Source organism: Dipodomys ordii, unplaced genomic scaffold (genome assembly GCF_000151885.1).
Source record: "Dipodomys ordii isolate 6190 unplaced genomic scaffold, Dord_2.0 Scaffold42, whole genome shotgun sequence".
Classification (NCBI taxonomy): Eukaryota; Metazoa; Chordata; class Mammalia; order Rodentia; family Heteromyidae; genus Dipodomys; species Dipodomys ordii.
In genome coordinates, this window is record NW_012267258.1 from 929,731 (window position 1) to 943,421 (window position 13,691).

Below are 13,691 nucleotides of genomic sequence, written 5' to 3' on the forward strand. Positions count from 1 at the left end.
AGAAGGAAGAAGAAGAAGAAGAAGAAGAAGAAGAAGAAGAAGAAGAAGAAGAAGAAGAAGAAGAAGAAGAAGAAGAAGAAGAAGAAGAAGAAGAAGATGATGATGATGATGATGATGATGATGATGATCCATCATTCTCTGGAAGAGTAGCTAGAAACCAAACTGCATCTTAACCATTCTGGGAGACATGCATCGGAAACCAACATTTTTCTTGAATTCCTAGAGCCCCCACCAGATCCTTACAACACAGGGTTGTGGGTGAGAGAAGAACAGAGATGTTGGGCATGTAGCATCTCATTAACACATGCTCTAGAACTAACCCTTGCACCTAGTAGCCATTGGACTCAAGGCTGAATCTGGAAACCTGTACCCAATGGGGTAAATATCTGCATCCAGAAAATGGTGGCCCATACCTTAATCTGGACCTCAGGAAGATGAACTGTGCAAGTGCTGACTCTGCACATGGAGTACTTAGGGACCACCAAGAACTCTGCCTACCTACCTCCCCACAGCTTGGAGAGAAGAGTAACAAAATCACACTACCACATTCCACTCCAGGCTCATCTCCAACTCAATCTTTGTTATTAATGGGAAGAGGATGAAAACCCTTTATAAGCTCTTTCTGTAACTTTTTATCCAGGTTCTACAGTTCCTGGTGTACATATGATTATCCTAAAGTAAGAATGTAACAAGAGGCTGCCATTGCAGTGTACAAGTGAAAATGTCTTGTTACCTTCAGCTTGTGTTCCTTCCTGTTAATGATGACAGCTGTAATTTGTTGGTCCATGAATATCAAGATAGTACAGAGGAGAGCTGGAATAATTGCAGCTATCACAGTCCACCAGGGATTGGGGCCGATGGGACTAATAATCCATCCTCGATCATCCCTTGTTGGCTAAAGGAAAAAAATCAAAATATTTTTGCTGGGTGCCAGTGGCTCACGCCTGTAATCTTAGCTACTCAGAAGACTGAGACCAAGAACTATGCTTAAAGGTAGACCACACAGGAAAGCCCATGATACTCTTATCTCTAATAAACCACCAAAAAGTCAGAAGTGGAGCTATGACTCAAGAGGTAGAGCATTAACTTTGAGCAAAGAAGCTCAGGGATAATGAATGCCCAGGCCCTGAGTTCAAGCCCCAAGACTGGCACCAAAACAAACAAAACAACAACAAAAACATTATTTTTATACTTTAACTATAGTCACTAGAAAAAAAGATTAAATTGAACACAATTTCACATTTCTTTTTGTTACTTGAATAAGAATCCTTTTAAAAATAGGCATAAAATAGGGCAATTTATTATGAAATCTATGACCTGATTTTCTTAATCCCCTTTGAAATAGTCAATGTCAGTCATGAGCTTCCTCTGGAGTACACATTAACTGTCTCCCCCCATTTATTCCCCAAGTCCCTATGCTCAGAGAAAGCAACTTTATCTCATCATCAACCCAAGAAAATATAATTAATTTAATCTATTGTCAAAAAATAATAACTTCTGTACTCATTACCTCACTCATGTAACTGTAACCCTCTGTGTAGTACCTTTACAACAAAAACAAAAAAATAATAACTTCCATTAAGAACAAACAAAACAAAAACAAAAAATAACTTCCAAAGACAAATAAATATAAATAACTTAAGACTATCTTCTCCAATGTTCCTCTCCAGAAGCCCCATGTATGTGGATAGTACAGATGAAGGTAGAGGCAGGGGCATGCATTTCATGGGCTTAGGCTGGATTACTCTAAGGGCCTTCTCCCATCAGCAGTGAAACAGAGGTCCAAGACTGTCAACCTCTGGGACTTCCCTAACCTACGACCCTCTCTTCATTGCTCCTGGAAGACAATTTCTCATTAATCTTATTAGGGTGTTCATGACATACCCAAACTCTCCTAGATCTTCAACTTCCACCCCAAGGTACTTTGGAGAAGTCAAGTTTACCTTTTTGGCCAGTGATGCTCAGTAGATAACAGCACAGGGATACAAACTGATCTAGGGCTGGTTTATCTAAAACATCTGGTTCTACATTAGTAAGGACTCTCAGCTTCAAAAACTTCAACACTAACAAGACTAAAATGAGAAATGAGTTATATTCTAAAAGCTTACAGAACCTATGTTTCCTTCATAACATTGTTCTAAACTGTAGTTAAGTTCTTAAACCATCACAAAATTTATTAAACCTTCTATAACTTATAATTGCTAGTAATAGCACAGCAGTTTTCCATATCTGTGGGTTCCATGTCTTCAAATTCAACCAATTGTAGACTGAAGATAGTTAAGGGAAAGAATTGTATCTGTACAGAATGTATATAGAATTTTTTCGTGTCATTATTCCTTAAGCAACCATTTTTACAGCATTTACATTATATTAGATATTATAAATAATCTAGAGATAATTTAAAGTATATAAGATGTACATAATACACCATTTCATCCAAGAGACTTGAGCATCTACATCCCCTAGGGGTCCTTGGAACCAATCCCCTGTGGATGCAAAGGGATAAACTGTGCCAGTCTTCAGGCTGGGTCTTGGAAGCCAGGTCATGTGCTTTACTAGAGAAAGACAGAAGGAAGAAAAGGGGAAAACAAAACAAAATACTTCTTGCTCTTGGTGGCTCACTCCTGTAACACTAGCTACTCAGGAGGCTGAGATCTGAGGATCATGGTTTGAAGTCCATGGTTTCCGGCCAAGGCAGGGAAATCTGTGAAACTCTTATCTCCAATTAACTACCAAAAAACTTGGAAGTGGAGCTGCAGCTCAAGAGGTAGACTGCTAAGCTTTGAGCAAAAAAATCTCAGGCCTTGAGTTTAAGCCCCAAGATTTTCACACACACACACACACACACACACACACACACATCCCCCCACTTCCTGCTTCCCAAAAGTAGAACCTGTCATTAGCAGCATTTTCTTGGACATTCTTCTATTTCCCTTTCTCATTTCTCCTTTACCTCCCACCCCAGATGTCCCAGAAATCCAGTGCCTCTGACTATCTTAAACCTACCCATCAGGGAACTCTTCCAAGGACTGCTTAATGCTCCCAAATTACCTATTTTTATACAAAATCCATTTCTCCTGCAGGGCTGACCTCAGCTAGGTATTAGCAAGAAAGCTGACTGCGCTCATCCACCCAAAGATGAAAATGCCAGATCCTTGGGAATGTTAACCCCTAAGGGTCTAACTGGTAGAATTTCAGCAAATTTAATCAGATTAAACAAGCAACTTGGGAAACAAAGGGAAAGTGAAGAAGGGGTGACATTGTCCAAAAAAGAAATGTACTCATTACCTAACGTATGAAATGGTTACCCCTCTGTACAATAATAGCTTCTCTTTGTCTCCGTCCCTCTGAAAATGGACATCTCTTACAAGTCAGGGACTGACTTTACTCCTTTATACCTTTTTCACCATGATCTCCCACTTTCCTATTGTGTCTTAATATGTGTGTGTGTGTATATATATATATATATATATATATATATATAATTTTATTGCTATTATTGTACAGAGGGGTAACCATTTCATACGTTAGGTAATGAGTACATTTCTTTTTTGGACAATGTCAACCCTTCCTTTACTTTCCCTCAGTTTCCCCCTCCCATCCCTGCCACAAATTACACAGTTCATTTTCTACATAGTATTTACTGAATAGCATGATTACATTCTTCCCTCCCTTTCTGTAACCCCCTGCTTTCCTCCTCTAAAAAGACAAAAAATATTGAAAAGCAAAATCTCTTTTGAAGCCATTGAATGCATCCAGGTTTTCTCTCTTCCTTATACAATAGGAGTCTGAAGAATTAAGTGCAGCTTTTCTAGCTTCTTTGTTTATTTGAACTGAAATAGATTTGGAGACTCCATGTATTGATCATTTTTTCACTCTGTGTGTGTGTGTGTGTGTGTGTGTGTGTGTGTGTGTGTTTTCCTGGGGCTTGAACTCGGGACCTGGGCTCTGTCCTGAGTATTTTTGCTCAAGGCTAGTGCTCTACCATTTGAGCCACAGCTCCACTTCCAACCTTTTGGGACTTAATTGGAGATAAGAGTCTCATGGACTTTCCTGCCTAGGCTGGCTTCAAACCATGATCCTCAAATCTCAGCCTCCTGAGTAGCTAGGATTGAAAACTGCAGACTCACACAAATAGAAAACAGAATTTGAAGAGCCATCTGATTACTCTGGGAGAGGTCCTGGACTCCAGATGAGGTCCCTCCTATTTCCATTCCATGTTGCCCAGCACAATCCCCCAGGGTTCTTTACTTATTCCTCATTCCAGTGTCCTTAAACACCTCCTTTCTTAGTGAAGGTGCTGTTAATGAGACTTGTTCCAGGGACCCGGGTATCTGGTATATATTTATGTAAATGGAAACATTCTATTGTTTTAAATCTTAATAAGTGATATTCATGTTATTATTGCCTTTTAATAGTTTAGTGCTATTAATGATTTTTATTCATTAAATAACCTTAATCTTCTGTTTTCCTTGCCTCTTCCCCCCTCTCACTTGCGCTCTCTCTCATGCCAGTACTAGGCTTGAACTCAAGGCCTCACAGCCTTGCTCAGCTTTTTAAAAAATCTCATGTGGCACCCTACCACTTAAGCCACACCTCCATTTCTGGCTCTTTGCTGGTTAATTCAAAGTATGAATCTCTTGAGTTTATTTGCCCAGGCTGGCTTCAAACTTTGATCCTCAGATCTCAGTATGGCTAAGTAGCTACGATTGTTTTAGTTTTTCTGTTCTTTGACTTTTCCCATCAAGTCCATCTCCTTTTCTGAATAGTAAGATCTAAGGAACCAGCTTCAGATTTAGTGGACTGCAAAACTCATCTAGTAAGTGGACTATGAAAAGGCCTTTGACATACATTGGACACAAGGGCATGAAAGCAGCAGGCACCTTGCAATCTGTTTACCTTGAACACACTGGGAACCTGAAGCTTTGGTGATGGAACGCCAATCAAAAAATCAACAATCACCATTGTGAAGATAGTGAGGAAGACAGCAAAGTCACTCACTGTGGAGCGAACCTAACACAAGAGAGAATTGGAACAGTGTTTTAGTACATTAAACACAGTAGAAAAGAATTCAGTACTGTAAAAGTTCAAATTTTTCAGAAAAATAAACTTTATAGATGGACTAATACTGACATATTTAAATGACAGGAATGTATCCATACACTCTAGATATTTATCCCTGAAGTCTAAATATGGTCATGGAGAAGAACCCCTCTGATAAATCTATTGGAACCAAGACCAAGCTCTGAAAAGCTCTGGATGGGGCATGTAGGCCCAGGTCCAAGTGAGAACTCTGAATAAACATTTTATGGCAACAGTGAGGGTCTACCATGTTGGCCAAGAACCTCAACAACAGCATCAGCTTCACTTCTCCCTCACACTCAGTATCCACCCCATCTTCAAGACCTGATGAAAGAGCCAGAATCTGAGCAGTCACACCACAGTGGACTGTGCCTGGTCCAGATCAGAGTCACTCCCAGCTCTTGCTGGGGTAACTGTAGCAGCCTCCCAACCTACTTCTTACTTCTTGTTTCACTGAGTTAAAAACCCAAAAGGGCTGGCCACTGGGAACTGGTGGCTCATACCTGTAATCCTAGCTACTCAGAAAGCTGAGATTTGAGAATCAGTTCAAAGCCAGCCCAGGCAGTAAAGTCTATGAGACTCTTATTTCCAATTAGCCACTAGAAAGCTGTAGCTTAAGTGATAGAGCACTATACTTGCGCAAGAAAGAGCTCAGGGACAACACCTAGGCCTTGAATTTCAGCCCCAAGACCAGCACGAAACAAAGCAAAAAGACAACAGCAAAAGCCAAAAGGGCTTCTTGCCTGAGAAGCCCTCCAAACTGGCAGCATCCCCTCTCCATTGCCATTTCCTCTAGTTCCATCTTCTCCAGTGCCAGCTCTTCATTCTGCCCCACTCACTCACTCACTCACTCACTCTGTGTTAGCCACACAGACTTCTTTGCAGGCTCTCAAACAGGCCAGGCTCATTTGCACTTTAGGGTCTGTGTGCTTGATCCTTCTACCATGAAGATTTTCCTCCAGGTGAACTCTTGGGTAGCTCCCTCACCCCCTTGAGGTTAACTCAAGTACTACCTCTCCCTCTGTGAGCTCTGGGGTCCTTAAAGTATCCAAGCCAATCACCCCAATTTACCATCTTCACAAGCCAGTTCCAGCTATTATATGCTGTTAATGGAACTTAACAGCATTCTGGAAATGAGACAAAATAACTTTTAGAGAACATTATCATCACTTTAAACATACCTAGGTTCTTTTAACTAAAAAATGTTTGAAGTGTCTTTTACTCCACACCACCAAGCTATGAATGGCTGCCAGAGCTCCACCCGGTGTGGCCTCTTAGGGCATTTGGAGCTCTCCACACTGCCGATCTACTGCCCAGCAGCATGGAGGTCAAGAACATGTCCGATTAGAGTCCTAACACAAAAGTTATATACAAAGCATGCTACCTACTCTGGTTGGAAAATAACGGCTCGTCTTAAATGTCTTTAAGGTGCTTGAGAGGATGAAGGTGGTGAAGAAGAGAATACAGGACCAAAAGAGCACATCGGGAGTGTAGGGTCCATGATGACCACATGCAGATCCCATGAACTCTCCGTGCATCTTCTGGCACTCCTAGAGGAACAAGCATTCTGGTGACAAAATCCAAGCAGCAAGGGAATGAAGAGCTGCTGCCTTCTGAGTCGACCACTCACTGACATCCCATAGTTGCTAGGGAGCACAGCTGCTAGCTGTATCCTCTTGAGCTCCCAGCAGCAGGCGGGGGGCGGTGGTAAGGGGGGCGCCCACAGGGAGGGGGGTGCCCGCAAGGAGGGGGGGCGGGGGGGAGCTGCAGTGTCGCCCTCCCTTGCAGGACTCTTTCAAATAAAGTACTACTGTGGTCCTAAATAAGACACTTAAGAATGAAATCTTCTGTCCTGAATGAGCATGACTTCAAAGGCTCCAGGAGGGTCTTAGCAATCTATATATTGTTTTTGATTACAGAAGACCTTCCAAACCTGAATGTTATTTAAGCCCTACAAAGCCTCGTTCTGCCTCTGATCTACAAAATTCCATCCATTATATCTTTTAGAGGAGTTAAAGGGTAAGGTAAGAAGGTTTTGGGTTTTTTATTTCTTCAATGCTGTAATTCACCGAAGTGTCACTTCCTTTCCCCCTCGAAGTGACTGCCTCCTAAACCCGGTCCTGATGCGGGGGCATCTGGTGGCTTGCACACGTACACTGGAGGTCAGATTCGCCCACTGCACTTGTGCTGTCACAATGTTGTGGTCCTTCCAGTACTGTAGGGTATGATTGCTGGGATTCTCTGGAAGAGTACACCGGCAACTGAGGGAAAAGAAAAAAGAATCCTGAGGAAAGTAGTCGAAGACTGACTGTTTTTAGCTATGACTAGGTTAAAGGCTCTGTCAGAATCTGATTTTCATTCTTTTTTTTTTTTTGGTGCCTATCCTGGGACTTAAGTTGGGGGGCTCAGGTGTCTTTGAGCTTTCTTGCTCAAGGCTAGTGTTCTACTTGAGCTGTAGTTCCACTTCTGGTTTTTGTTTTTGTTTTGTTGTTGTTGTTGCGTTTAACTAGAGATAAGAGTTTCTCAGACTTTCCTTCCCAGGCTGCCTTTGAACTGGAATCCCCAGATCTCAGCCCCCTGAGTAGCTAGGAATGTAGGCATAAGCTACCAGTACCTGGCAGAAAGAAGACACAGAGACACATAACCTCTAATTGTTCTCAGTGAAATGATTCAAGTGTTAATAGAGATGCATAAAAAGGAGACAAATCTGTATTAAATGTTTGTCTCATCTTTTTAAAATTATTGCCATGGGGCTGGGAAGGTGGTTCAGTGGTAGAGCGCTTGCCTTGCATGCCTGAGGCCCTGGGTTCTATTCCCCAGCACCACATAAGCAAAAAGAAAAAAAACCAGAACTGGCGCTGTGGCTCAAGTGGTAGAGTGCTAGCCTTGAGCTAAAGAGCTGAGGGACAGCGCCCAGGCCCAGAGTTCAGGCTCCACGACTGGACAAAAAAAATAAATAAAATAAAATAAAATAATTGCCAATACTAGGGTTTGAACATATGGCCTCAGACTTGCTAAGAAGTCATTCTAACAGCTCCATTAGCTTCCTCAGGCCTCCTTGTTATCCAAACAAGGCCAGCCCACACTGTCCACTGGCTGCCACAGGGATGCCCGATCCCAGAATGGCCAGCTGACTTTGTAGCCATCCCTACCAGTTTGGGTTCATCTGTGAATTTAATAAGCATGCTTTTGTGATAGAATTAAAGTTCAAGAAGATTAACATTGGTCAGAATAATAGGGGAAAACCAACATAATAAAAAGTAATGAGGATGTTGAAAAAACTCAATTCCAGCCAGTCATGGGAATATAAGCCTATGACTCCCACACTCACTCAGAGGCTGGGGCAGGGGGCTGGGAAGGTGGCTCAGTGGTAGAGTGCTTGCCTTGCATGCATGAGGCCCTGCGTTCGATTCCTCAGCACCACATAAACAGAAAACGCCAGAAGTGATGCTGTGGCTCCAGTGGTAGAGCGCTAGCCTTGAGCTGAAGAGCTGAGGGACAGCGCCCAGGCCCAGAGTTCAGGCTCCACGACTGGACAAAAAAAATAAATAAAATAAAATAAAATAATTGCCAATACTAGGGTTTGAACATATGGCCTCAGACTTGCTAAGAAGTCATTCTAACAGCTCCATTAGCTTCCTCAGGCCTCCTTGTTATCCAAACAAGGCCAGCCCACACTGTCCACTGGCTGCCACAGGGATGCCCGATCCCAGAATGGCCAGCTGACTTTGTAGCCATCCCTACCAGTTTGGGTTCATCTGTGAATTTAATAAGCATGCTTTTGTGATAGAATTAAAGTTCAAGAAGATTAACATTGGTCAGAATAATAGGGGAAAACCAACATAATAAAAAGTAATGAGGATGTTGAAAAAACTCAATTCCAGCCAGTCATGGGAATATAAGCCTATGACTCCCACACTCACTCAGAGGCTGGGGCAGGGGGCTGGGAAGGTGGCTCAGTGGTAGAGCGCTTGCCTCGCATGCATGAGGCCCTGGGTTCGATTCCTCAGCACCACATATGCAGAAAAAGCCACAAGTAGTGCTGAGGCTCAAGTGGTAGAGCAATAGTCTTGAGCTGAAGAGCTGAGGGACAGCACCCAGGCCCAGAGTTCAGCCCCCACAACTGGCAAAAAAAAGAAGGCTGGGGCAGGAAGATCGTGAGTTAAGAACAAAATCAAGTATTTACATGTATACATGTATATATTCAAATTTATATAAACATATCTTTCAAATATATGCTCATAAATACTTAGAGTTATATAAATTTAAAATAAAATACTATGTTTTAAAAATAGTAAATGTTAAAAAGATTTTGAACATCAACTGAAAATTTGAAACAAACATGATTATCTTTCAGCATATGAATAGTGATAAACCATGAACATCTAGACAATGGAACACTATTCAGTGCTAAAAGGCCAGTAAGAAAGATACAAGGGACCCTGAATGCATGCTATTAAGTAAAGAAAGACAATCTGAAAGGGGTACAAAATACATGATTCTGGAAAAGGTAAGACTAGGGAGATGGTTCAAAGGTCAATGGTTGTCAGATGTTAGAGAAGTGGGAGGGTGGAACAGGTAGAATACAGAGGATTTTTTAGACTATTTTTAGACTGTTCTTTAATGAATTATAAAGGCATATTTGTCGAAATTCATGGAATGCTCAAAAGCTAACTCTAATTCTAACTTTGGGCGATAATGATTTATAAAAATAGATTTGTTAGCCAGGCACTGGTGGCTCATGCCTATAATCCTACCTGTTCAGGAGGCTGAAATCTGAGGATCATGGTTCAAAGCCAGCCTGGGCAGAAAAGTCCATGTGACTCTTACCTCAACTACCAAAGGGGGAAAAAAAATAAACAGAAGTGGTGCTGTGGCTCAAAGTGGTAAAGTGTCTTGAGCAAAAGAGCTCAGGGATAATACCCAGGCAAGTGCAAGCCCTATGACCAAAAAAAAAAAAGGAATAGATTTGATAATCATAACAAATGTACTACTCTGGTGAAGATGTTAATAATACAGAAACTTCCTGCTCAACTCATGTGAACTTACAGCTTCTCTAAAGAGAATAGTCTATTTATAACAGAAAAAAAATTGTACATAGATTAACATAACTCTTCATTTGAAGAGTTGGTGAACTGTAGATTCACATCAGCTCCATGTGAAACAGGAGTGAAATCCAACTAAGAAAAATACCTTACAGGGCTGGGGATACATCCCAGCTCAGTGGGAAAGAGCTGACCCATTTTTGTCAAGCCTTCAGTGATGGGGGGTGGGGGAGAGCAGGGAGAGGGCTAGCGGGAAGGGGAAGGGACACAGAAGGGAGACAAAGAAAATTGCCATTTTGAGCTTTATTCACAAAGAATTGGTTTCCAGAGCCAGATATGGTGGCACATTCCTGTAATTCCAGCACTTGGGAGACTCAGGTAGGAGGATCAAAAGTTCAAGGCCAGCCTGGATGACATTGTGAGAGACTCTGAGGAGAGGAAGGAGTTTCCCTCGGTCCTCTGTCATCACTTTTGACTGTTCTCTGGCAGTCTTCCATGCTCCTCATCTACATCTGTGCCCTGTTCTCAGAGGACCAAGACATTTCCTTAGCAGAAATTACAAGCACTGCCTGGCACACTACATCGGCTACTAAACTCAGGCCCTTTGCTCCATTAATAAAAAGAAAAGACAGACAAGAAGAAAAGAAAAGAAGGGAAGGAGAAGTAGAACGCACACTTACTAATAGAGGCTAAGGTAATCCAGCTGGCTGTGCATGTGGATAGGGTAGGTCTCTGCCAGGTGAATCAGCTTTTCTATTGCTTCGTAGATGAAGATAATGCAAATCAGGGAAGCAAATGCTTCCTCAGTGAATCGGGTAATGTAGCAGACAAGGGAACTAGCATCTGTTGCCACAAGGACAATACACAGGAAGGCAGTCCAGAGTCCAATGCAGGCTCGCAGGGAGAGGTATGAGAGGGTGTAGTCTCTGAAACAAGACCAAAATTCATTTTTTAAAAATCATGTTTCGTAGAAACAAAAGGTCAAATGTGGCTAATTCATCTCATGTTATCTACACCAGAACTGCAACCCACTTAATTCCTAATACTGAATGAACTCCCTAAAAAATACCTTTGTTTTAAGATTGGCTTCACAGGTGCTATTTGCTATGGTAAAGATATAGAAAGTGGAAAAGAAAGGAATCACCTCATGTACAACATTTCTGCCTTTACTAACCAATAAAATTATAAGCTTTGTTTAGAATAACACCAAAGGGCCCTGGCTCTAGTCCCATGTACCCTTCCTTCTATTACAAAATGGAAAAAAGATTCTATAAGGAGGAAAAGCAGGACACTGGTAAGCCCCCACTGCATAATCACCAGAATATGAAGGGATAATAAGACAAATTGAAAAGTGATTTGAAATGGAAATGGAGGGGATTGAATTAGTAAGGAATTTTTTTTCCTTAAAGATCAAGAAGGAAGACATCAATAATGGTGACATAACAATACTGAAGGCCTTTAGAAAGAAGAGCTCTGCGATTACAGGTGTGGTGCTCCCTGTACCTGTGCCTGCTACAGATAAGGGCAGGACAACACACCCAGTGATGCTCTTCCTTCAGGCTTCTCACAATCCACCTCTGGGATCTGTCCATATACTTGTGGAGGAGCCTGACGTTTAACCTTGGCAGTGCAGTAGCCACTTGCGCTTAGAATTTTCAGAAGAACAAATGTCTTACGTGCAGAATTTGAACAAAATCTTTTCAAACACAAGCACTGGCCCAGTACTTCCCAGGATGGTGAGAGGCTGTCCCGCAAACAAGGAATAGGCAATCCCAGTCATGGAGGCTCCAAATAAGGATTCAATTGTACTCTGAGGAGAAAACAAAAACCAAAACCACTGAATCCACAGCCCATCAGTAAAGAGTAATATTGGCCAACATAAACTCCTGACTTAGCGTCATGTGTACCTTGACAGTCATTTGCTTGTATTTCTTCTTAGCAAGAGGGATGTGTACACTGTCTAATACCCTTATAAACAAGTACCACTTTAATAATTCAGGTGCCCAAATCCATTTGCATATGATTCCTCAATAAAGTGTGTTCTTCAGTGACTCAATTTAGCATTCAAAAATATATTTTAAAAAACACAATGACGCTGTTTGTACTACAAGCTGTCACAATGTCACTTCAAATCTTATTTTCAAAAAGCATCCATTGATTCATTTTCCTTTCTTGGAGCAATTCAACCAGCTATGAAAACTGACACTCAAGCCAGGTGCTGGTGGCTCACGCCTATAATCCTAGCTACTCAGGAGACTGAGATCTGAGGATCATGGTTCAAAACCAGCCCGGGCAGGAAAGTCTATGAAACTCATCTCCAATTAACCACCAGAAAACCGGAAGTGGAGCTCTGGCTCAAGTGCTAGCCTTGAGCTTAAGAGCTAAGGGACAGCACCCAGGCCCAGAGTTCAAGCCCCACGACCAACCAAAACAAAAAAACAAAAAACAAAAAAAAATCCCTGGCATTCAAGCAGAATACAGTGTGTACAAAAAGGAGAAGCATGTTTTCCTTTCATATGAAGTCAGAAGACCCTGGTAATTCAGGACAAAGAATCCAATCTCCTCAGTGCAGGCCTAGGTGGTGCTTCCCACCATGGATGTGGCTGCCACAATATATTTTAAATCTTGGTTTTTTTTAATCATTAAAAGAAACAAAAAGTTCTTACTATGTGTCCCTCAGTAGCTTCTCCAAGCAATCCCCCAAAGGTGATGACAGGTGACATGCAGGCACAGTACAGGAACAGAAAGGAGGCCAGACACTGTAAGCTGAGTGCATCCCGGTAGTCACTCCAGTACCAGGGGGCCTTCCGCTTGATGTCCAGCACCAAGCCCCCAAACAGCCTGTGGAAACACGGCAAACACGCCTCTCACCCAGTGCCTCTTCCACAAAAGCGCACAAACAGCACACATCTGAAAACATTTCAAACATGCTCTGGACTGAGGGAGTATTTTGGTTTCAACCTGACTTCAAGTCCAGGAGATCTCTCAGGGGTCAGCACAGATTTGATTTGCAATCAAGGACATGACTTACAGCAAGTTTGAATGATTTCTCCCAAGCAGGTAATTAATTTGGGTATGCCTATTACTCGTTTATTAAAAAGTCCACAAAATTAACAAGAAAAGCAAGTAGTAGCTTCAAGCTTCAAATTCTGAGCTGTTAGGAAGTATACAAAAGCAAGATATTGTTAGTTGTATTAAGTATTTTTTTCCAGTAAAAAGCCCCTGTCACATGCAATTCTTACTATCAACAAATACCTACCTTTGTCCTGAGAAATTCTAGCATGATAGTTCATTCATGCACTTGACAAGCAGTAGGAGATGCCTGGTGCCACACACTGGGCCAGGTACTGGAGTTGCAGCAGTGAGCAAGACAAACACAGCCCTCATTCTCCAAGACTGACAGGCTAGCGCAGGAGACAGGCAGTATAGTAAGGATGCAATGACAGCACAAGACAGAGAGGGGCATTTCAGCAAGGATTCAAAGGATAGACTTGGAGACAGCCAGAGGAGGCAGAAGGGCTAGCATAGGGACACTCAGAAGTGACAGCATTTGATGGGTCCAAA

At 42.1% G+C, this 13,691-nt stretch overlaps 1 protein-coding gene across 1 annotated transcript in view; it reads right to left on the reverse strand.

Annotated features, from left to right (window-relative positions):
* Slc4a8 (solute carrier family 4, sodium bicarbonate cotransporter, member 8) overlaps positions 1-13,691 on the reverse strand; it is a 64,390-nt gene that overhangs the window by 11,450 nt on the left and 39,249 nt on the right. The window contains exons 12-18 of the mRNA XM_013018815.1: positions 12,794-12,968; positions 11,804-11,937; positions 10,808-11,053; positions 7,238-7,343; positions 6,471-6,632; positions 4,900-5,013; positions 734-895 (exon numbers count right to left, since the gene is read on the reverse strand). Of these exons, the coding sequence (XP_012874269.1) occupies positions 734-895; positions 4,900-5,013; positions 6,471-6,632; positions 7,238-7,343; positions 10,808-11,053; positions 11,804-11,937; positions 12,794-12,968 (1,099 nt within the window). The remainder of the gene's footprint in view (positions 1-733; positions 896-4,899; positions 5,014-6,470; positions 6,633-7,237; positions 7,344-10,807; positions 11,054-11,803; positions 11,938-12,793; positions 12,969-13,691) is intronic.